The sequence below is a fragment of the Carcharodon carcharias genome, chromosome 25, assembly GCF_017639515.1.
Source record: "Carcharodon carcharias isolate sCarCar2 chromosome 25, sCarCar2.pri, whole genome shotgun sequence".
NCBI classification, from domain to species: Eukaryota; Metazoa; Chordata; class Chondrichthyes; order Lamniformes; family Lamnidae; genus Carcharodon; species Carcharodon carcharias.
The window spans coordinates 19,121,647-19,144,989 of record NC_054491.1 but is presented as its reverse complement, the minus strand read 5'-3'; the positions used below and the strand labels follow the sequence as shown (position 1 = coordinate 19,144,989).

General features: G+C 42.6%; 1 protein-coding gene across 5 annotated transcripts in view; it reads left to right on the top strand.

Annotated features, from left to right (window-relative positions):
• ttc12 (tetratricopeptide repeat domain 12) overlaps positions 1 to 23,343 on the top strand; it is a 50,458-nt gene that overhangs the window by 25,630 nt on the left and 1,485 nt on the right. For all 5 annotated transcript variants that reach the window (XM_041174064.1, XM_041174063.1, XM_041174062.1 and 2 more), the window contains 12 exons: positions 434 to 622; positions 3,123 to 3,192; positions 5,055 to 5,143; positions 5,957 to 6,125; positions 8,110 to 8,202; positions 10,186 to 10,249; positions 10,500 to 10,634; positions 12,601 to 12,705; positions 14,184 to 14,252; positions 14,428 to 14,529; positions 19,727 to 19,826; positions 22,577 to 22,802. In XM_041174064.1, coding sequence (XP_041029998.1) covers positions 434 to 622; positions 3,123 to 3,192; positions 5,055 to 5,143; positions 5,957 to 6,125; positions 8,110 to 8,202; positions 10,186 to 10,249; positions 10,500 to 10,634; positions 12,601 to 12,705; positions 14,184 to 14,252; positions 14,428 to 14,529; positions 19,727 to 19,826; positions 22,577 to 22,802 — 1,411 coding nt within the window. The remainder of the gene's footprint in view (positions 1 to 433; positions 623 to 3,122; positions 3,193 to 5,054; positions 5,144 to 5,956; positions 6,126 to 8,109; positions 8,203 to 10,185; positions 10,250 to 10,499; positions 10,635 to 12,600; positions 12,706 to 14,183; positions 14,253 to 14,427; positions 14,530 to 19,726; positions 19,827 to 22,576; positions 22,803 to 23,343) is intronic.

Genomic DNA, 23,343 nt, shown 5'->3' with positions numbered 1-23,343 from the left:
TTCCTACTCCAGATCATTATCTAGTCTCTCCTGCTGTATTAACTTTTAATTCAAGAACCTAGGCCTTGAGTATCAGTGGGGCCTTTTGAGTACAGGTGGTGTCTCAGTCTCACCGATCCCAAAACACACACTTTTTCCAATAAGAATCACTGGATAGCAATCTGGAGCAAGAACCATGACTGACTGAGTTTCTGTTCTCTGGCACTGGGAGCATTGAATTCATTTACTGCCACTTGGAAAAGAACAAATATTGAACTGGAAATTTCCTGGGTCGCTGTTACAACACATAATGCATTTACCTATTGAGACATTGGGAAAACTGTATACACAACTTTAGTAGTTAAATTCAGAATATGTGCTGATTTGTTGTCTACTGTAGTTTATAACATTTGACTTTTCTAACTGCTGACAGGAAATCTTTTTTAAAATTTAGAATATACAAATTTACTGGAGCTGGCTCAAAAAAAAGAGCAGCAGGAGAAAGAAGTTGTGGAAGAGTTTGAACGGGGCAATGTGAACACTACAACAGCCCATGAAGTACTGAAGAAACTGTCCAGTCCCAATAAGATTTCTCTCTTCTACCTTGGTGGTGTGAGATTACTGACTGAGCTGATGAAGGAGTGTAAGTTGAAGATGCAGTTGTGCCCTTAACTGTCACAGAGCTACCTAAATGCACTCATTTTTGAGATGGTATCCCATTGCGGTAGTATTAATATTAGATACACAGCTGAATGAAAGGTATAATTGGTGCTATATAGACAGAAAATGTTGGAAATACTGCCTTTACTGCTGAATATCTGTGGATGGTTAACTTTACAGGCCTGCGACCTATTGTCAGTACTGGAAGATGTTAAGGTCTGTGATAGAGTGGAAAGCAGGAGTGAATAAATTAACAGCAGAATCCTTACCAACACCTGCTGCCCCCACCACCAAAAAATAAGAAATAGAAATGATTTGAAATCGTTGAACTCAATGTTGAGTCTGTGAGGTTGCAGAGTGTCTAATCAAAGATGAGGCACTGCTGCTGGAGTGTCTGTTGAACTTCATTGGATTATTGTAGGAGGCGGAAAGTAGAGAGGTCACAATGCATGGGTGACAGAATTAAAATGGCAATTGACCAGAGAAGTTCAGGGCCATGCTTGAAGACTGAACAGAGGTGTTCAGCAAAACCATCTGCATTTGGTTACCTCAGTGTAGGCAAGATGGCAATGTGAGCAGAGAATATTGTATATGATTGGTGTTCGTCAGTTCATGCAACCTAGTCCATTTGTTAACTCGCATGTTCACTTTTCTACATGTGTCTCAAGGATTTTTTTTCTTCACTGGCCTGGGATGCTGAGGCCAGTTATACTGCTGTTACTACTTGTACAGCTGAGATCAACTTACTTAGCATAAAGTGTGGGTTTGAAGCTCACCTCCTCCTGGTTTGTAGGACTCAGTTCCATATCATGGAACACTACCTGGAAAGTAGAATCCACAGAAACTTTCAAAAGGCAACTGGACATGTACTTTTTGAAGAGGACTAATTTGCCTGGCTATGGGGAGAAAGCCGGTGAGAGGGACTATATGAAGCAGCTCTTTCAAAGAGCCGGCATGACAGGCCAAGATTCTTTGGGGAGAATTTTCTCTCTGTCTGGTGGGCCGGTTGGGAGTGGGCACGGAGTCGATCGTTGTCCACGATCGGCTGCGCTGCCATTTTACGTGGGCGGGCCAATTAAGGCCCGCCCAGCATGTTGCACACCTGGTAGCACTCAGCGCTACCAGTGTGGGCGGGGGGAAGGAGGGAAAGTCGGGCCTGCGCTCTTTCGCACATGCGCAGAAATCTCCCCGAGGCATGGAGCTGCCTCAGGGAGATTAACTTCAGTTTTAAAGTTCAAAATAAAGAAAGTTGAAAATCATTTACACGTCCCCTCATGTGATGCTGTCACATGAGCTGGGACATGTGCATGAAATGTTTAAAAAATAAACATTTTTATCAATTCAATAAACCCTTCATGAAACCCCATCCTGCCCCGTGGATGAGGTTTCATGAAAAATGCGAAGGCCGCCTGGGCTCTTCGCCTGCCCGTCAACCTTAAGGTTGGATGGGCAGCCCTGTGAATTTGTTTAATTTGATTATGAATGGCCGACTCCGGTACGCGCCCATCAAATGGAAGATCGGAATGACGTGCGGTGATGTCACTGCGCGTCATTTTGCACGTCAGTGTGTGGGACTCTCCCCCGCACGCCGAAGAGAAAAATTAGCCCTATGATTCTAACATGCATCAGGGAATCCACCTGAGAAGATTCTTCTGATTTGGTGTAAACAGGTTCGAGTAGAAGCCAATCCTAAGACTGGAATACTTTATTACCAGACTCACATCTGCCAGTGCTTTGCAGATTCTACCTACAGTCTTTTCTAACAATTCCAGAAAAACCATCCCAATAGTCAGTCCCCATTATGTTGCTTACTACCTAATCCCCTCAGTTTGATTAGAGGGCAATGTCACCCTTAACTTGTTGTAGAGTATTAAACACAAAAAATAACATGAGGATGGAAGAACATTTGAGATTTTTAACTAATCAAAATCAATAGCCCATTCACTGTGCAAATATAGATTAAACAAATTCCTGTCTATTCCTTGTACTCTGCCCTCTTTGCTGGGGAATGGTTTTATGGATACTGCTCACTCTGTGGAACCGTGTATTATTAAGCAGCAGTTTGCCTCATTGGATTGGCAGAACTCCCAAATCTGAGTCAGAAGGTTGTGACTTGCAGGTCCTAATTTGGGCTTTTTATATCTCTTTACAGATTTTTAAAAACTTATTTGCTAATAAAGTTTTAATTGTTTCTTTGTGATAGGAGGTTTGTTCTCTGAATTTAGACTTTCACCTGGTCCTCCCCTCCACATTCCTTTGTTTTGATTGGTCCTGCAAAATGGCCTTGGTTATCTCTTAGTTTTGGTCCTGATAAACTTGGAACATTAATTCATTCTTTATTTACAAATGGGGGTGGTTTTCTGTTGTATTTCCAACATCTCTTGTTTTTGGAAACTGATGCATTATTGTCTGTAATAAAGGCCGAAGGACATTTGTTTATTTTTAAACTTTGTCATGATTATATCCTTTATTTGCTGTTGCAGGCACTGAACAGACTTTATTCAGAACAAGTAATGGATTCAGTATTATCAATGACAATGAGATTATAAGAAGGTAAGGGACTATGACTATTGTCAATAGCAGGGATAGATAACACCAACACTGAGACTGACCAAAGGCTTGGAAATTAAAAACAGCATAGAGACATACTGAAAAGGATTTTGCATCTATTAACCTTTATAGTTTACACTAAACCAAGTACCACAGTGCCTGGAAGACCTGGGGCAGAATTTTTAGGTTGACGGCTGTGATTAGTGGGTCTGGGATTGGCTGGGGAACGGGCTGCCCACTGCGATCGGCCCTCGACTGATTTCACGCTCTGCGCTGCCGGGGTGGGGTGGGAAAACAGGAGAAAAATATCCAAGCATCACAAACAATCACCTGAACATAGACATGATAAAAATGCTGTCCATAGATTTTTACTCTTTGTACTTAATAATGGAAACCTCATCCCACCCTTGGATAAGATTTCATGAAAAATGCAAAGTCCACCTGGCTGATACATCCGTCTGCTAACCGTAAAGTTGGACGGACCATGAAAAATTGGAGACAATTGCAACTTTAATTGCACTAACTCGCCTCATAATTGTCAGCGGGTGCACTTCCGACTTTTATGTGCGCCTGCTGACTGAAATACCATGCATGCACGGGATGATGTCAGGATGCTCGCCCAATGTCACCTCGCGTGATTTCGCGTCCGATTGGGTTGGGCGCTCACCTGCATCCACATGCCGACCTAAAAATTCTGCCTCTGCTATTTGGAGTCAGCAGAAATAAATAGTAGTGGTATGATGGCGATGTGCATTCTGAGTTCCACCAGTGAAAGACAAGCCTTGGCAAGCATTGTGATACCACCTCAAGGAGGTAGGCCCACACACCAGTTGGGCTTCAAAGCAACCTCAGCATAATTATGCATCAGCTTTCCAGCCTCCAGTTTAGATTCACTTGCCTTTATTATAGCAAGCATACATACACTTTAGATTCAGGAGCTGTCACTGACATGTGCACTAACCACACATTACCAGATGCATATAAAAGCCTATCTCTTTATTGATGCATACTTTACATAGGCTTGAGTTTTTCAGTCGGCGTGCAGGGGCGGACCCAATACGCCGGCGGGTAAAATGATGCGCGATGACGTAGGGTGTGTGTCCCGACATCATCATGCTGTCTTGCGATGTTTTGATAACTGATAGGCCTACTAAGGCCATTAACGAAATAATTAATGTCATTGTTTACGCTGCCCATCCAACCTTAAGGTTTTTTTTATGTTTTTTAGGAAACCTCATCCACGAGCGGGATGAGATCTCCTAAAGCTTTTATGAATCAAGTAAAAAAGTTTTCTGAAATATAAGTCACATGAGATGGGGCATGTTTAATTAAATTTATTTTTCTTTTATTTATTTATTTCAATAGTGCTTCAATCTCCCTGAGGCAGGTTCGTGCCTCAGGGAGATTGAAGCACTCTTTCGCGCGCATGTGCTAAAGAATGCTGGCCCCGACTCTCCCTCCTCCCCTCACCCGTACAGGTAGCGCTACTGCTCCTGTCTTACGCTAGGCGGGTCTTAATTGGCCCGCCCGCGTAAAATGGTTGTGCAGAGCCGTTTGCGGGAGGAGATCGGCTCTGTGACCACCCGCTCCCATCAAGCCCGCCCGCCGACTGAAAAATTCAGGCCATAATAAATACACGTTGAAAAATTGCAAAAGTACATGATAATTAATGTTAAGAAATTGACAAATATTAGAAATTTATTTTTGTGTAGCTTTTTTCAAGCTAAATTCAATCAATTTTGTCCTTTTGTAAACTAAAGTTTTCACTGCTTTTCCAATTTTTTGAACACCCAATGTTTTTTTTATTTGTATAATTTTGCAAAGGCCAGAAATATGCATTTTTCTATCATTCATGTCTTTAACAGGAGTCTTACCAGCTCAGTGAAGGAACCATATGAGGTGGAGCTATGTGTTTCTGTCCTTGTGCTGTGGCAGGCAGTTTCTCGTGGAAATGGTAATTAGACCTATCTATACTTACACAGTTAAAAAGTCACTTTTTGTAACGGATCTGCATCTGATTTATTTTAACCTGTTCAGTTACTGCAACTAGGAGAGGAGAGGGAAGGAAGAAAAAGTAAAGGTTCCGAAGAAGAGTCGTATTGGACTCGAAATGTTAACTCTGTTTATGTCTCTGCAGTTGCTGCCAGACCTGCTCAGTTTTTCCAGCACTTTCTGCTTTTGTTTAAGAAAAAGTGAAGCTGTTGTTTACGGACAGTGCGATCATGTCCTGAATATTCAAAGACCTTAAATTGCAGAGTTCATAAGAGAAAGCGGCTAAGGCAGGGGAACCTCAGCATATAAAAGATTAACTGGTGCAGTCGAAATAAATCCAGAATAATTACTTGAAAATAAATCAGAAAAAGTACATTTAAAACTGAGAATTCTTTTCTGTAAGTGATACATATTTGAAAAATTCTGCCAATAAGGACTTGGATATAAAGGCAGTCAACATGCCAGACTAGCAGAGAAGGTGCTAAAATGAGGAGTTTCAATGGGCTGAATAGTCTTTCTTCTCTTTGGTTGTTCTCGTATTTTGTAATAACCTGCAAATTGTAATATTCATCTCTCCGGGGGCCGGGTGAGATTATGAATTAGTTCTTCCCATAAACAAGAGATAAAAATAATACCAGGACATACACCATTTACAGAAAGAGGCCAGAAATAATGTGAAATAAATGGCATTCATTTTACAGATTTCATTCTGGGTTGGTAAAACGGCTAGCTAACTTTGTTTGCATCTTTAATCTGTAACTTTTTTGGCTTTTAGAGGAGAACCAACGTTTATTTATCACTTCCTCTGGTACAAGTGAACAGTTGCTGGATCTGTTGTCGTGTAAGGAGAGTGGAATCTACAAGGAATGTCTAACTCTAATATCCATTTACTTATTGTCGGAATATGGCAAAGGTTTACTGCTGTGCAATCTGAATTTAACCAGGTAATCCTCTCCACCATCCATGTAGGTGGGTGAATAGAGATTTTCTTTTGTGGTGAAGAAGGAAGGGGCGATTAAATTGTCAGTATGTGAAAGCAGTTCAAGTGTTGTTTAACGAGAAGGCATTGTGTTAGCAAAGATTATAAATGTTTAAAAGGATAATTGTCTTATACTTGTGTTGTATAGGGAAATTAAAGGTAGGCAGATTGATGCTTTCAGTTGACCTGGTAACCTCAGTTTCCCAGTGCAGTTTATTTAGGTCTTATTAAATGGCTAAAGTTGGTTGAACTACTAAGCTACTATCTTAATTCTAAACCTCATAGCTTTCAAAGATTTTTGATGGAGTTTAATCAATATTAGAGATCTTCTCATTACCACTGAAATGGGTGTGAAAAATTCACCTAATCTAACATGTCTTGATGCAGGTGACGAAAGTGCTGGTCATGGGGATCTGATCCAATTATACAGGAGCCCATTGCTCATTGCTTTATCAATTGAAGGAAAATCATATCATAGGATGACAGCCTTGAAATAACATTGAGTAACCAGTGTGGCATTATGGGTCTCAAACCCATTTCATGTGGCCCCTCTTTTCCCCCCAGTGGAGTGGCTCCAAGACATTCCTGTGTTAATTTTGCACAGATGGCTTAGCTGGTAAGAAAGCTCCTTCTCTATAGGTTTCCTGCTGGAAACTTAATTGATATTTTCTTAATAAAAGTGGGTCCTATGCTTCTATGTAAAAGTAGTACATCAAATAAAAAGCAGTCTTCTTATATTTTTCTTCATTGACTGCTGGGACTATTTTGAACACTATTAGGAACATAAGAAATAGGAGCAGGAATAAGTTTTAAGGCCCCTCGAGCCTGCTCCACCGTTCAGTAAGGTCATGGCTGATATTCTACCTCAACTCTACTTTCCTGTCCAATCCCTATATCCCTTGATTCCCATAGTGCCCAAAAAATGATCAACTCTACCTTTCAAATGAGACGTTAACCAAGACACCTTCTACTCTCTCAGGTGGACCAAAAAGATCTCACCGTGCTATTTCAAAGAAGAACCATTCCAGGTTTCCTGGCCAATATTTAGCTCTCGGTCAATATCACTAAAGACCAGGCTACCTGTTCAATGTCATGTTGCTATTTGCAAGAGTTTGCAGTGCGCCAATTTGCTGCCGTGTTTCCTACATTGTAATAGTGACTATGCTTCAAAAGTATCTCATTGGCTGTAAAGTGCGAGGTTCTGCCATTGTGGAAGGTGCTATATAGATGCAAGTCTTTCTTTATTTCTTTTTTTGAATATACTCATTGCCTGAGCATCTACACATTCCTCTGGGATAGAGAATTCTAAAGATTCATAACTGCCCGAGTGACGAATTTCTTAGTGCTAAATGGCTGACCTCTTACCTTGAGACTATAAGCCTAGTTCTAGACTCTCTAGCCAGGGGAAACGGTCTCAGCATCTACCCTGCCAAACCATGTAATATTAAAATAAAAGCAAAATACTGCGGATGCTGGAAATCTGAAACAAATATAAAAATAGCTGGAAAAACTCAGCAGGTCTGACAGCATCTGCGGAGAGGAATACAGGAATACAGTTAACGTTTCAAGTCCATATGACTCCTTATCAGAACTGGGTTCTGATGAAGAGTCATACGGACTCAAAATGTTAACTGTATTCCTCTCCACAGATGCTGTCAGACCTGCTGAGTTTTTCCAGCTATTTTTATTTTCGTTTCATGTAATATTAAACTTCAGTTATTGTGAAAAGAATTGAAGTTTTGTTGCTGCCAATTAGTCAACTAGAAACACTGCGCCCTAGTTTATAATGATGGTATCAGTCGGCATGGCGGTCTCCGTGTAATACATGTGAATGTTTTTAACCATTGATTTTAAAACACTCATGGATGTTCTGAGATTGTGATGAGAAACAATATAAATGTGAGTTCTTTCTTTCCTGACTGGCTGTTGTTAATTGCCTTTTTGTGTAGGTTGATGCAGATCCTAATGGGATTCATGAATTGCATTGATGAAACCGTTGGCGATGCCATGGGAATCCTCACCAGCCTAGTGCCTGAGAATAAGTAATCTTATTTTATTTATCTGCTTAAAAAAAATGTACATCTCTCTTTCTTAATTGCTCTATCTTATTAAATGCTTTGTGTTTGTGTGTGCAATGTTGTATATTGAGTCATTTTGACCAGTCAGATCACAGAAACAGAGACCATTATTTTCTAGTGTCCACCAACTGATCTGTTCTTGCTTGTTGTATATCTGAAGCGAACACCGTTGAGATTTCCTATTTGTAATTTGATCACCACTGCAAGCCAGCATATATCAGATTTACCACAGTCAGAGCCCTGGAAGGTCTGTAATTTACATTGAATGACATAGTATTTTCAGCACAGAAACAGGCTATTCTGCCCAACAGATCTATATTAGTGTTTATCTTCCATACAAGACACCTCCCTTCCTGCTTCATCTAACCTCATCAACATGGACGGCAGCGGTTCACAAAGCTCAGCACTACCTTCTTGAGAGCAATTAGGGATGGGAAATAAATGCTGGCCTAGCCAGCGATGCCCACATCCCATGAATGGATTTTTTAAAAATGTTTTAAAAATCACCTTCTACTCCTTTCTCCCTCTTGTACTTATCTGGCTTTCCTCTTAAATGAATCTATGCTATTTGCCTCAACTACTCCTTTAGTGGTACCTATTTCCACATCCTAGCCATATGGTAAAGAAGTTTCTCCTGAATTCTTTATTGGACTTATTGGTTATCTTATATTTATGCTCCTAGTTTTGATCTCCCCACAGGTGAAACATCTACACCTACCCTATCAAACCCTTTCATAATCTTAAAAAGCTCTATCACTCCTCAGCTTTCTTTTTTCTAAAATAAAAAGCCACAAGCTGTTCAATCTTTTCTAATGGATATAACTTCTCAGTTCTGGTATCATCTTTGAAAAGCTTTTATGTGCCTTCTCCAGTGCTTCTATATCCTTTTTTTACATAATGGGGACCAGAACTGTGCACATTAAGTATGGTCTAATCAATTTTCTATATCCCAGACTCACCGTAAGCAAAGCCATGGAAGGTCTTCATAGTTCAATATTTCAGTCTTGTCATTGTGCACTGCTGTTGAGTCCGGCTAGCTATTTCCTCATGGGTAAAGGGAAAAAACCTATAAGGCCAATGGTTCCATTATTTTAAGACTGTTTTAGTTGCTGCATGGACACTTGGATAACCCAACTCTTAATCTTATTCCCTTGAATCATTTTGGTGGAGAGCACGAAGGTGGTGTGGCATAGTTGTATTGTCACTGGACTAGTTTTCCAGGGACCCAGGGTAATGCTGTAGGGACCCTTGTTTGAATTCCACCATGGCAGATGGTAAAATTTGAATTCAGTAAAAATCTGTAATTAAAAGTCTGATGATGACCACGAAATCATTGTCAATTGTTGTAAGAACCCATCTGGTTCACTAATGTCCATTAGGGAAGGAAATCTGCTGTCCTTACCTGGTCTGGCCCACATGGCAATGCAATGGACTCTTAAATGCCCTCTGAAAAAGGGGAATTAGGGATGGGCAATAAATGCTGCTAGCCAGCGATACCCACATCCCACGATCAAATAAATAAAGGAAGGGAACAGACTAAGGATAGCTCACTAAACCTTTCACAGCTAGGCAAACTAAAAAGAAACACCAAGACATGTGAAACCTAAGTCTGCTGAAGTCCGCAAGTTAAGAGAGGCGGGTCTCAAATTGGCTAGACCAGGTTTATTCTGAGTATCTCAGTGGTAGACAGTTAAAATGCCCCTGATTGAAAGTATCAAGAACTGATACGCTTGATAATGATACGATCACAAAGTGATTGTCAGTCATGATTCCTCAACACTGCATTAGCTGATAAATTTGGACTATTAAAAGCCTTTGGCTGAGCCTAAACGTTCACATTGAAAGCTGACACAGGCATATATACATAGGCAATTTTGTTTTAAAAAGATGATGAGTATTCTTGCTATTTTAGCACATGGCTATAATATTTGATTTCTTCCCCATTAGGTTTAAAAAGCATTGTCGAAATGACTTTGCGGTCAATGTGTTACCATCATTTGAAAGTCTCCTGGTAAGGAATTAATACTGAGGCTTCCCATATATCCAACTGTCAGAACTTTTTCAGTGTGTATTTGAGGGTGTATTTTGACATTACCTTTAGAATGCCTCAGCACTTATTTGTTGCTGCTAGTAAGTACTCCACACAAGTAATATTCAAGTTTCAAGCAAAGCATTTTTCATTTGATTGGTTTATGCTTCAAATATTCACTTTACTCTTTCTCATGCACATTTTATTTTTGCTGGTTTGATACTTGTTGCAGCAAAACTTGAAGTTGGTGAATAAGCAGATGTTTCCACAATGCATTTCAGTCATAGGCAGCATTGCATCTGACAAGACAATATCTGGACAAATAGCAGGAAGAGAAGAATACTGGGAGTCATGCCTAAATGCTATCGTAAGTTTCCTAAGAATGTGGAAAAACTTGAATTTCTATATTGATGCTTCCATTTTTACCTTGGGTTAGAAATTTCCTGTGTCCATTTAGGATATTAAATATGACACACCTATTTAGTGAGTATCTCTTCTCTGACAAACAGCTATGCTTGTTATCAGGCATTGACATATTCAAAATGACTTATTTTTCATACAGAAAGTAATCAGAAATGTGACATATTTTGTATGGTCTTTATTTGTAAATGGCTTTCATTATTAACCTTGCAATAATATGAATTGTGTGACAGGTGGCTGCATAGTTTACAGGAATTATGTGTCAAGCATCAGCTTTGGCTCAGTGACGCACTCTTGTCTCTGAGTCAGATGGTTTGGTTATTTGGTGCCCATTTTGTTTGGGTGAAAAATAGGTGTTGCAGGACTCAATATAGAATGCTCATTCTATGCCAGTTGTGCACTCCTACCATATTAGTTAGGGCATCCTATATTTGTCCAGGGCATCTGTCTGAAATTGGCATGAGGCCCCTGATTTACATCAGCAAGGAGCATAACACACTACATGTTGTGGTCTGTCACCTGTGAATTTTACATTTTACATGGAGTTTTCTCAGCAGTGGATGCCAAACCAATAGTCTTTAAAGGGACCACTGGAAGCTACCAGACAAAAGGTTAAGTTGAAAGTTTTATTTATTATGGAGCTGCAGGTGACTTGCCCTTCCTCCCTTCCCAACCCCCTTGATTGCTCCTCTCACCACCCTCATCTGAGGACCTTGCCCTGCAACCTAGCTGTCCAATCATGGAGCCCCCCCACCATCAACCACCTGAGTTGACTCTGGGGCCACTACTGACATTTTCAGCTTGTTGGTACTATCCTAACTGAGGCCGGCAGATCAATTTTCCTTGGCCCTGTTGCCAACCTCTTCGGGCACATGCAGCATACACCAATTTCTAGGACATAATCAAGATTGACATTTAGTACTGAGGGAATGCTGCACTTTCAGAGGTGGCGTCCTTTGAAAGAGACATTAACGTCTGCCTGATCAGGTGGCTATAAAATCTTCCATTACACTATTTGACAAACAGCAGGGGAGTTCTCCCTTTGTCCTGGCCAACATTTGTCCTTAAGCTAACATTGCCATAAATCAGATTATCTGGTCATTTATCTTGTTGCTGTGCACGAAGTTATTGCTGCATTTACCAAAGTTTTAACACTGTCTACTTTTCAAGTACTTTTGTTTTGTGAAACATATTTGGGGGGCATCTGAGGTTGTGAAAGTTGTGTCAATGCAAGTCATTCTTTATAGTTCAGGCTATAATTAGGACGCATTTGTGATCAGCAAAAAAATATTGCACCTTATGTTGCTGAAATTAACCTTTAATGTACAAATGGGCTATGGGCTCAGGTGGGATAGCTTATTTAACACAAGCACACAAGATCATTGTGAATGCAGAACATCATCTTAGCTCACCCACCCAGATTAACTCTCCCCTCTCCAATAATATCATCTAAGTATTTCATCGATGTTTCCAGATGTCCTTGCTTCCATCAAGACATCCGGTCCACTCTGCATGAAGAAGCATTTCCTGACATAAGTTTTAACCAGTTTCTCCTGTTGTTATGGTTTAGCTGTGCCACAGCTGTGGTGGGTTGCAGTGTTGATCCTGAAATTAAAATCTGCTTGATTCTGTTAGGTATTGGAAAAACTTCAGAAATGTAGGACTGGGAGAAGGGTTTGAAAATCCTGATTGAAATAGTGAAAGGAGTGGGTTAGACATAGTCAAAATGCTCTTTATTCAGTCCAAACTGCTTTAATTTAGTTAGATTACAAAACATCAGCTGAGACTTCTCTTTGTGATTGCATCAACTCCGTTGATTTCTGAGCCTGTGTTTTATGTACAAACTTGAGGCTGTTACATCTCACACACTTAGTCACCCAATTTTTAATAACACTGTTTCTCTATTCAAATAGGATGAGGCTATATCATCCGTCACCGAGGCGGAGTACAGGGAAATCCTGTACACTCTTCTAGGCCTGATGGTAAACTTTTCCATAGAGCAATGCTGCACCATCCAGGTAGGAAATTAAGAACAAGGACAACAAATGCTCATCTTTAGAAGCTGTTTTTAAACCATTTCCCCACGTTTGTTCTGAAGGCAGTGACAGTACGATTCCTCTTGTACCACTGTGCTTCATGCTTGCAATTGACTAATTAATTTGGCATGCTATTCATCCATAGGGCATCAGATCCAATCCTGAACCAGTCTGCAGCTGATAGTCAAGTGGACATTTTCCAACAAGGCTATCTGAACAGTAATCAGGAATGAGAACTGTCCTATCCTTGAGACACTCTGGGCAGCATTTTCCTCCTGTTGGGGGAGAAGTTGAAGAGCGGGCGCACAGAGGTGCGTCTCCGATCGGCGCCCCTGATTGGGGGTGCACCGCCATTTTACGTGGGCGGGCCAATTAAGGCCCGTCCAGCATGACGTTCGCACAGAAGCGCTATGCACTCCCAGTGCGGGTGGGGGGGAAATCCCTATACCCGAGAGTGCATGCGCACGAAAGAGCACACTCATCTCCCTGAGGCTAAGTGCTGCCTTAGGGAGATCGGCTGTACATTTAAAAATATTAAAAATAGAAATAAAACATTAGAAATAGAAAAAAAAATTCCTGACATGTCCCCTCATGTGACACTGTCCCATGAGTTGGGACATGTTCATAACTTTTAAAAACACTTTAATTACATTTTTGAAAACCTACAGAAACCTCATTCCGCCCATGGATGATGTTTCATGCTTTTCTAATGCCCAGCAGGGCTCCTGGCCTGCCCGCTAACCTTAAGGTTGGACAGGCAGATCCATTAATTACTTTAATGACTCTCTCAATGGCCTCACTTGGCCATTGACAGGCTAGCGGGCACACAGCTGATTTTGCTGAGCCCCCGCCTACCTGAAAATTTAAATGGGGAGCGGTGACATTGGGAGTCCCACCCGACGTCACCACGCGTCAGTGAGTGCGCCCTGCCCCCCCGCTCGCTGATGGGAAAATCCTGGCCTTTGCTCGCTGAGATTAGCCAATTCTGTGCAAACTGGGAATTGAATGCTGGCTGTCCCTATTTTCTTTGCACCAACAGGAATTTTTTTAAAAAAAGATAATATGTATGAGACTGTTCTGCCTGCAGCAATGCAGCTATACACCTTTTATTACAGAGTGATAATTTTGGCAGCAAGCCCTACTTTTAGCATAACTGCTACTGAATGAAAAATCTGCAGTATATTACTATATATTGACTAAGGTGCTAAAAGATGTGATGGTACAGAATTGACGAAATTAAGTCATCTTAAATGCATCTTTCAGTTTAATTTTTTAAATTATGTAAAATATAAATCACTTATTTATATTTACATTGTTGGCATATATTGCTGTGCTCAAAGGGTTGGAAGAAGTAAAGGAATTTGATTAAGAATGTTTAAAAATTGGATCAAGGCTGTAAGTGAATCACCCTTTCATGGTGTCTAGCTTTTCCTTCCTTACTTCCTACCTATGTGTTTTAGGCAAAAGCTCCAGCTATTACAGAAAGGTGCATCCTCCTGCTTAGCAGTACAGATGGTGGCATTCTCACAGTAAGTATGTCCATTCCTGGTCTAATTATTGCTGTGTTTCATTCACAAATTGGAATTACCTACCCTAACAGGAATTTGCAAGGTGTTTTAAGAGTGAGGCCTATTATGTTGCTAATTAATCATTTGCATCACCTTGTTGCTTCTTTGAGAGTTAGTCATTTTTGTTATTTTGCAGAGAGCAACTGGGCTTCTGAGTCATGTGCTCCCTCAGTCTGCTGAAGCAGTGGAAAAAGCAGTGAAAGCAGGAATGGTGAAGAAAATGCACAGATTTATAAAGGTAGAAAACACTGATGGACATGGAAACTTTATTGAAAGCAAAATATTGCTGATGCTGAAAATCTGAAATAAAAACACAATATTCTGGAAAAACTCTACAGGTCTGGGAGCATCTGTGGAGATGGAAATAGAGTTAAAATGTTGAGTCTGTATGCCTCTTCTTCAGAGCTGAAGATCTAGAAATGTGATGGGTTTTATACTGTTGGAGAGATGGGGTGAAGCAGGTGGAACAAAATAGAAGGTCAGGGATAGGTGGGAGCTCAGGAGAGATTTGACAAAGATGTCATGGACACAAGGCAAAGGGAGTGGTAATGATAGTGTTAAAGACTGAGGCAGGTGCTATTTTTGGCACAAAGGTCAAAGAGCAGAATGTGTTAATAACAGAGCAAGTGTCAGTGCTCTCTGAAAGCAAAACAGAAGAACAAGTTATGGACTGGCCCTGACGGGGGAGGGTGTTTGGAAAAAATATATATATCAAAATAGAGGACAGAGTTCATGGTCAGAAGTTGTTGAACTCAATGTTAAGTCCAGAAGGCTATAAAATGCTATCACGCTCAGTGATGAACATCTGCCTGGGGCCAAGACAGCAGAGAACCAAAAAGCTGCCTGGAAAAAGCTGAATGTTGCAGCATTGAAGGACCCAGGACTGCAGGAAGAGTTCCAGGCCCAGTTGCACAGTGCATTGGAGCAAGTGCCCACCACTGATGACATTTCCAATCAGGCATATTGGGAGCAACTCAAGTCCGCGGTCCTAGACACCTGCGCACAGACTATCCGGTCCATGTCAGGATGGAGCCAGGACTGGTTTGATGCCAATGACACCGCAATCTGTGATCTCCTTGAGTGGAAACGAGCAGCCTTCATCGCTTGGCAAAGTCACCCAAGTACCCAGTGCATGACGGCAGTGTACCAATTGAAGGCTGAGGTCCAGCGATGCATTTGAGACAGGAAGAACAACTGGTGGGTGGAGAAATCGCACGAGATTCAGGTCTACGCCAACCAGCACGATATTTGCAGCTTCTTCCCGGCTACCAAGATGATCTGTCAACCCCGCTTGACCGGACAAAACCCTCTCCAATCACAGGACGCCTTCCGGCTCCTCAACGACAACGACGCCATCTGTCAGTGTTGGAAGGAGCACTTGGAACTCTCCTCAATTGGGACTCCACCATATCGGAGGAGACCCACCAAGTACCCTGTGGAGGATTCCCTTGGTGATCTACCAACCATCAATGAGCTTAAGCGGGCTATCCAAAAGATGAAAACCAACAAAGCTTGTGGGCTAAACAGTATACTCACAGAGATCCACCATGCTGACAGCTATCAGCTCAGGTCATGACTCCACCAGTTCATCCTCCACCTCTGGGATAAAGAGGACATCCCCCAGGGATCTCAGGCACGTGGCCATCATTGCTATCCACAAGAAGGGAGACAGATCTGATTGTGAAAACTACAGGGGGATTTGTCCCTTGTCCATCGTGGGTAAGATCCTGACCCACATCCTTTTGAACCATCTTCATCCGGTCGCTGTAGAGATGCTCCCGGCAACCCAGTGTGGCTTCCGACTATTCCAGGATACTGCAGACACAATCTTTGTGGCTAGACAGATCCAGGAAAAATGTCGGGAGTAAATTCAAGAATTGTTCCTCAACTTCATCGACCTGACCAAGGTGTTTGATTCTTTAAATTGTGAAGCTCTATGGATTGCCCTCCAATGCTTTGGTTGCCTGTTGAAGTCTGTCACCGTCCTGAGGCTCCTGCATGACAACATGAACCCCAACATCCTGAGTGGAGGATCTGAAATGGACATCTTTCACATCCGGACCGGAGTCAAACAAGGTGTGTGATCACTCCCACCTGGTTCACCGTTTACCTGACCATTATCGTCCACCTCATTCGAGATGACCTGGTGTCAGCATTCAGCATTGTCTGGATGGGAAGCTCTTCAAGCTTGACCGCTTCCGGGCAGAAACAAAACTCACCACCGTGGACATCCATGACCTTCAGTTTGTGAGTGATGCTGCATGATGGCTCACTCTGTACAGGATGTACAAAGGACACTTGACCTCTTCAACACCTCATATAAGAGGCTTGGTCTGTCCTTAAACATCACTAAATTAATTTATGTTGAATCACAAAGTCCTTAACCAACCTTCCCTGGGCCGGATGAGCATCCTCTGCACCATCCACGTGGCTCTGGAGTATGTGCAGCACTTCCCTTACCTCGGCAGCCACCTCTCCCAAGGGACTACCATCGCTGAGGAAGTCCAACACCGAGTCAGCTGTGCCTGCGCTGTCTTCTTGAAGCTGTGCCATTGTGTCTTTGATAACAGGGACTTTTGGAAATCAACAAAGGTTCTGGTTTACAAAGCGGTTGTGTTGACCCCCTCCTCTACTGCAGCAAAACATGGACTGTCTACTAATGCAACATTAAGACCCTTGAGACCTTCCATCAGCAGTGCTTGTGTCGAATCCTGGGGATCAACTGGGAGGACCGCCAGAGTAGTACGAGCGTCCTCCTTGAAACTGCGTCCACCAGCATTAAAGCCCTGCTTCTGCAGAACCGATTCCAATGGATGGGCCATTGCATCCGGATGCCTGAAAACTGCCGCCCTCAACAGGTTCGCTTCTCACAGCTCTCCATTGGCCTACGCTGAAAGGGCAACCAAAGGGAAAGGTATAGGGATATGCTCAAGGTCACCTTAAAGCGCAGAGGCATTAACACCATTAACTGGGAGGACAATCACAGAATCACAGTGCAGAAGAGGCCCTTTGGCCCATCCAGTCTGCACCAACACGTGATTAAACACCTGACCTACCTACCTAATCCCATTTACCAGCACTTGGCCCATAGCCTTGAATGTTATGACGTGCCAAGTACTCATCCAGGTATTTTTTTAAAGGATGTGAGGAAACCCGCCTCCACCACCCTCCCAGGCAGTGCATCCAGACCGTCACCACCCTCTGGGTAAAAAAGTTTTTCCTCACATCCCCCCTAAACCTCCTGCTCCTCGTCCTGAACTTATGTCCCCTCGTGACTGACCCTTCAACTAAGGGGAACAGCTGCTCCCTATCCACCCTGTCCACACCCGTCATAATCTTGTACACCTCGATCAGGTCGCCCCTCAGTCTTCTTTGCTCCAATGAAACCAACCCAAGTCTATCCAACCTCTCTTCATAACTTAAATGTTTCATCCCAGGCAACATCCTTGTGAATCTGCCCTGCACCCCCTCCAGTGCAGTCACATTCTTCCTATAATGTGGTGACCAGAACTGCACACAGTACTCCAGCTGTGGCCCCACCAAGGTTCTATACAATTCCTACATGACCTCCCTACTTTTGTAATCTATGTCTCGATTGATAAAGGCAAGTGTCCCAAATGCCTTTTTCACAACCCCACTAACATGCCCCTCTTCCTTCAGAGATCTATAGACACATGCCAAGGTCCCTTTGTTGCTCAGAACTTCCTAGTGTCATGCCGTTCATTGAATACTTCCTTGTCAAATTACTCCTTCCAAAGTGTATCACCTCACTTTTCAGGGTTAAAGTCCATCTGCCAATTATCTGCCCATTTGACCATTCCGTCTATATCTTCCTGTAGCCCAAGACACTCAACCTCACTATTAACCACCCGGTCAATCTTTGTGTCATCCACAAACTTACTAATCCTACCCCCCACATAGTCATCTATGTAGTTTATATAAATGACAAATAATAGGGGACCGAGCACAAGTCCCTGTGGTACGCCACTGGACACTGGCTTCCAGTCACTAAAGCATCCTTCTGTCATCACCCTCTGTCTCCTACAACTAAGCCAATTTTGAATCCACATTATCAAATTACCCTGTATTCCATGTGCACTTGTCTTCTTTATAATGCTGCCGGTTGTCAGAATGACATCACCTAGCCCATCAAGGCGCACGCCACTTCGAGGCTCAGTGACTCAACAGTGAGGCGGAAACAGTGGTGGCAGAGGAAGGAGCAGGAAGCCTACCTGGGGCTGTGATTTCCACTCCTCTGCACAACAACACACCTCCACTGCGGAAGAACATGTGGATCCAGAATTGGGCTCCTCAGTCACCTGAAGTCTCACCAAGCCTGACGGACGTCATCCTTGATTCCAAGGGACCTCCAACGAAAGTGCCGTATTGGAAGATGAGGTGCTGTTCCTCAAGTTTGCGTTGGGTTTTACTGGAGCAATGTAGAAGGCCAATGACAAAAATGTGGGCATGACAGCAAGATGGAGAAACTTTAGTACATGAAACAAATCAGCTTTTTAAATATACATGCCATACAGTTTTGGCCGAGTAAATAAGGAATATGTGTTTCCAGTGACAGTCGGTAACCAGAGGACACAGATTTAAGGTGATTGGAAACAGAACCAAAGGTGACATAAGGAAATAATTTTTTTATGCTGCCTCTGACCAGCATGACTTGATGGGCCGAATACTCTCTTGCTATGCCATAATGACTCAATAACTCTGTTGTTGTGATCTGGAATGCACAAACTAAAAGGTTGGTGGAAGCAGATTCAATAGTAAATTTTAAAGTAAAACTGATTAAGGAATTGAAGGGAAAATATATGGGAAAAGAGCAGGGGAGTAAGATTAATTAATAACTACCAAACAGCTGGCATGATGTCAATTGGCCTTCTGTGCCGTATCATTCTATGATTCGACTTAAATGACTTTAGCTCCTTGTCCGTATCAGTGACTTAATTTTTCTTCAGCTGGGCATCTTTTCTCCTAGGCATTGGAAGAGGAGATAAATAATGCGTGAAATGAGAAGCAAATGAATCAGCTATCAGGTTTGATTTTTCTGCTGGCCTGAGGGCTACTTTTGTTCTTGGTGCTCCTGATTGCTGTTCAGTGACTCCCCAGCTGGGACCTATTGTGCGTGAGCGTCAGGCGAGAGCAGTATTGTGTTTGGCTGTGATGTCTTCAGTTCAATAGCCCGCTGAGACTAACCAGGCTCCCACTTGAATAACGGTCACTTGGGAAAGGTACCAAAGAACAGCTGGTGCCCGTGGAAACATACTTCAGCAGGAATGGATACTTTTAATGGTGTAGGGGGGTTGTGAACCATGGGGTGGGTCGGGAGGGAGAAAGGAAAATTTAAGCTTTCTTAAATTTTTGTTCACTTGCTTGCCTGAGTCCCACTGTCTGCACAACCACAGTTTGATTTGTTTGTGTTTCAGGCGGATGGGAAGACAACTATACGATATGCTGTGAAGACATTGGCAGTCTGCAGCAGTAATAGTGAACAGGCCCGAGAAGAGATTGTCAAATGTGATAAAAGTACGTGATAATTATCTTCTGATTTGAGCAATCTGCTAAAATGACTTTGTCACTAAGTTTGAACAGGGCATTTGGGGCTGAGGGGCGGACTCCATATATTGAAATGCAGAACAATCTACTTATAATCCATAATAATTACACACAGCACCCTCTGGTGTTTTTCCAGTATTGGCAGTAAACAGAACATTATTATAATGGTGGGTCTGTACACTGCCATTGTTAATACATTGTATAATCATGATTTAAAAAAAAACACTAACCCCAGGAATCGGAGGTAAAAGGAATGTGGAGATGGAGTGCACATAATAAGCACCTGAAAGAGAAAGATAACTCAATTGTCAGCTTAATTTTATTGGTTGTCCGATAATGGCTGAGGCCGTCAGAAACTGTGTTTAGTAGCCATACCTACGGCTCACAAAGATACTAGTTATAGATTAAAAACAATGCTACTTTACTAGTGTCGCCTGCTATTGGGTGCAGTGCATTTGCTGACGGTGCTATCATGAAATTTGAGTTAGCAGTGATGAAGGAATGGCACTATATGCTCAAGGTAGAAATTTTGCAAAAATATACTTTATTCATAAAATATCTAAAAGAACATCACAAGCATTTCAAAATGGTCATTACAGAAAGTGCAATGGCATTCAAATTATCTACATAAGTCTTGTTGCACTCTTTGGTGCTTCAATACAATGGTGATACATGTAATATTTACTGTATACATTCAATGTGAGTAATGCAGCTTGAGGGGTTCTATACAATTTCCAGCCCCTCAGTGCAGTATGGATGAAAGGCCTTAGACAGTGACCTTTCACCATTGCACCTCTGCAGCAGCTGCTCCAAGCTTTAGTGCATCCTTCAGCATGTAGTTCTGGACCTTGCAATGTGCCAGTCTGCTACACTTGGCCGTGGACAGCTGTTTGCACTGGAAAACCAGCAAATTTCGGGCAGACCAAAGAGCGTCTTTCACTGAGTTGATGATCCTCCAGCAGCAGTTGATGTTTGTCTCAGTGTGCCTCCCTGGGCACAACCCATAGACTACAGAGTCCTGTGTCACAGAGCTGCTCGGGATGAACCTGGTCAAACCCATTCCATCTCTCTCCAGACCTTCTTTGCATAGGCACTTTTCAAAAGGAGGTGGACAACAGCCTCTTCCCCTCCACGGCCACCTCGTGGACAACGTGTGGAAGGGGTGAGACTCCAGTTGTGTAGGAAGGACCTGACGGGGAGGGCCTTTCTCACCACTAGCCAAGCTACGTCTTGGTGCTTGTTTGAAAGTTCTGGCCCGAAGGCATTCTGCCAAATGACTTTGACAGTCTGCTGAGGGAACCAACCGACAGGATCCACCATCTCCTTTTCCTGCAGGGCTCCTAGGACATTATGTGCAGACCATTGTCTGATGGACATGTGGTGAATGACGTGCAACTGATAGTGTAGCGTTTTTGTTATGCGTCTATTTTTCTCTCTTGCAGTGCTGATTGGACTGTTGTGCACTTGATACATTTTATATATTTTTTTATTCTTTCATGGGATATGGGTGTCGCTGGCTAGGCCAGCATTTATTCTCATCCCTAATTGCCCTTGAGAAGGTGGTGGTGAGCTGCTGATATATATGTTAGTACTGCATATGCTTGCATACATAGTGACCATATTTAAGACAGCTCTCCAAAATGCCATTCAAAAAAACCTGAAAAAAAATTGGTGATCCTTGTGGAAGGCGCAGGAGAATTTTCTGAAACTTATAAACATGGGCTGAATTTTGCCTTGGAAGGAGCTGGGAAATGCTACTATTTGCATATTGGCATGGCTGATCTGATGCTGTCCTGCCTCCTGGCAAGTTACCCGGGCCCCAGGAATTAGCATCCTGCTCCATGGAGTTAGGCAACCAGTTGGGATAATTAAGGTCCAACTTAAGGGCCATTTTCACTGCCCACCAGCATTTTTCCAGCAATAGACTGGCCCCTGTTGAGTCCAGAGGCAGGGAGAAACTTGAAGACTGCCACCAGCGGTAGGCCTCAGGGCTATCGATTCCTCCAGTCACTGGCCCAGTGAATGAGCCGCAGGTGTGAAAAGGCGGTAGCCTTGGACAAAATCGTTCCTGTGGAGGGTGTCTCTCCACATTGATGATCCTAGCAACTGTGGGCCTTCTTGAATTTTACATTCTCAGCAGGCTTCCAAAAGCATCTCCATTTGGAGGCAGCCTCCTGTTCAATTTTCTGCCTCAGCAGTGCTCACCTCTCCCGGTGTGGTTGCTGACCAGCTAGTGCTGCTGACTCCCTCACTGGCTCTCCCGCCTTGGTTACTGTAGAGACGAACAATTTGAAGCGTGCCTCACGTAACTTTGTTCCAGAAGAGACCTTTGATGACAAGCAGGGCTCGGGACCTGCATCTCATCCCGCAGTTGGGAAAATTCAACACCATAATTCTCACTTTCATCTTGAATTTTTCTATATTCTTTCTGTTGTTTCACACTTCAAACATTGCAGTTCTGTAAGCCGTTGGTCTGCTGCTCCACAGCTCTGATGTCTAAACAGCAGCTTTTCCTCCCAGCTTCAGTTCTGGTTCCCAGAGCTGATTTTAAAACTTCTCTCATGCTGTGCTCATTTTAAACCAGTGAGATGACACGGGACTGGTGCTGATGGTGAAAGTCCTTTTTATTTTCCCTTGCCAATGTGTTGATTAGCCTTTTAGGAATACCACCCACTTTCCCTAAATGATTCTGTCTCTCTCATTCCATTGTCTATTGCCAGAGTTCAGTGCGCTAAGGAAGCTGCTGAGTTCAGACGATGAGCTGGTGGTGGGGAACACTGCCCTTTGCCTTTCACATTGCTTCGAGATCCCCGGAGCTGCTACATCTCTACTCAAGTCCGACATCGTCAGAACGTTGTTAAAACATGCTGGTGGTGACGCCAAGGAAAATGGCCTTCAACAGAATGCAGCAATCGCTCTGGGCAAACTTTGCTTGGCAGAACCCAGGTAAGGTTTAACATTAGCTCCCCACATTAAGGGATTATCACATGTCTGCAATTTCACACAGACTGCGGTATAAATGAAACTAATGGGATGTGACTTTAAAAATTCCCATTTAATCATTTAAGCCATTTTCATAATTATGCGAATCATTTAAACTTAACATTTAATATTACCAGAGATCTGATCATGCTATCCATTCTTTAACATTAACATTTATCCAGCCTTTTGACACTAGTCAGTGGAGCTCTTCAGATGCATCATTACAAACGCTACATAAAGTTGTCTGTTCAGAAACAGGCATTGGGCTCAATGGGCCATGTTGGTTTTATGCACCATGTGTGTCTCCATCCATTCTACCCATTCCTGTGAATAACTCCATGGGTTAGACAATAAATGCCTCACATGCTCATGCTCATGTCCCATGAATGAATAAAAATAAATTTTCCCTGGCTAGAGAGCCATTTGTCCCTGGCACAGCTACTTGTGTCTGCCTTGCTTGGATCAGCCACCATCTCGAGTTGGTACTTTTAATATAACATTGTTT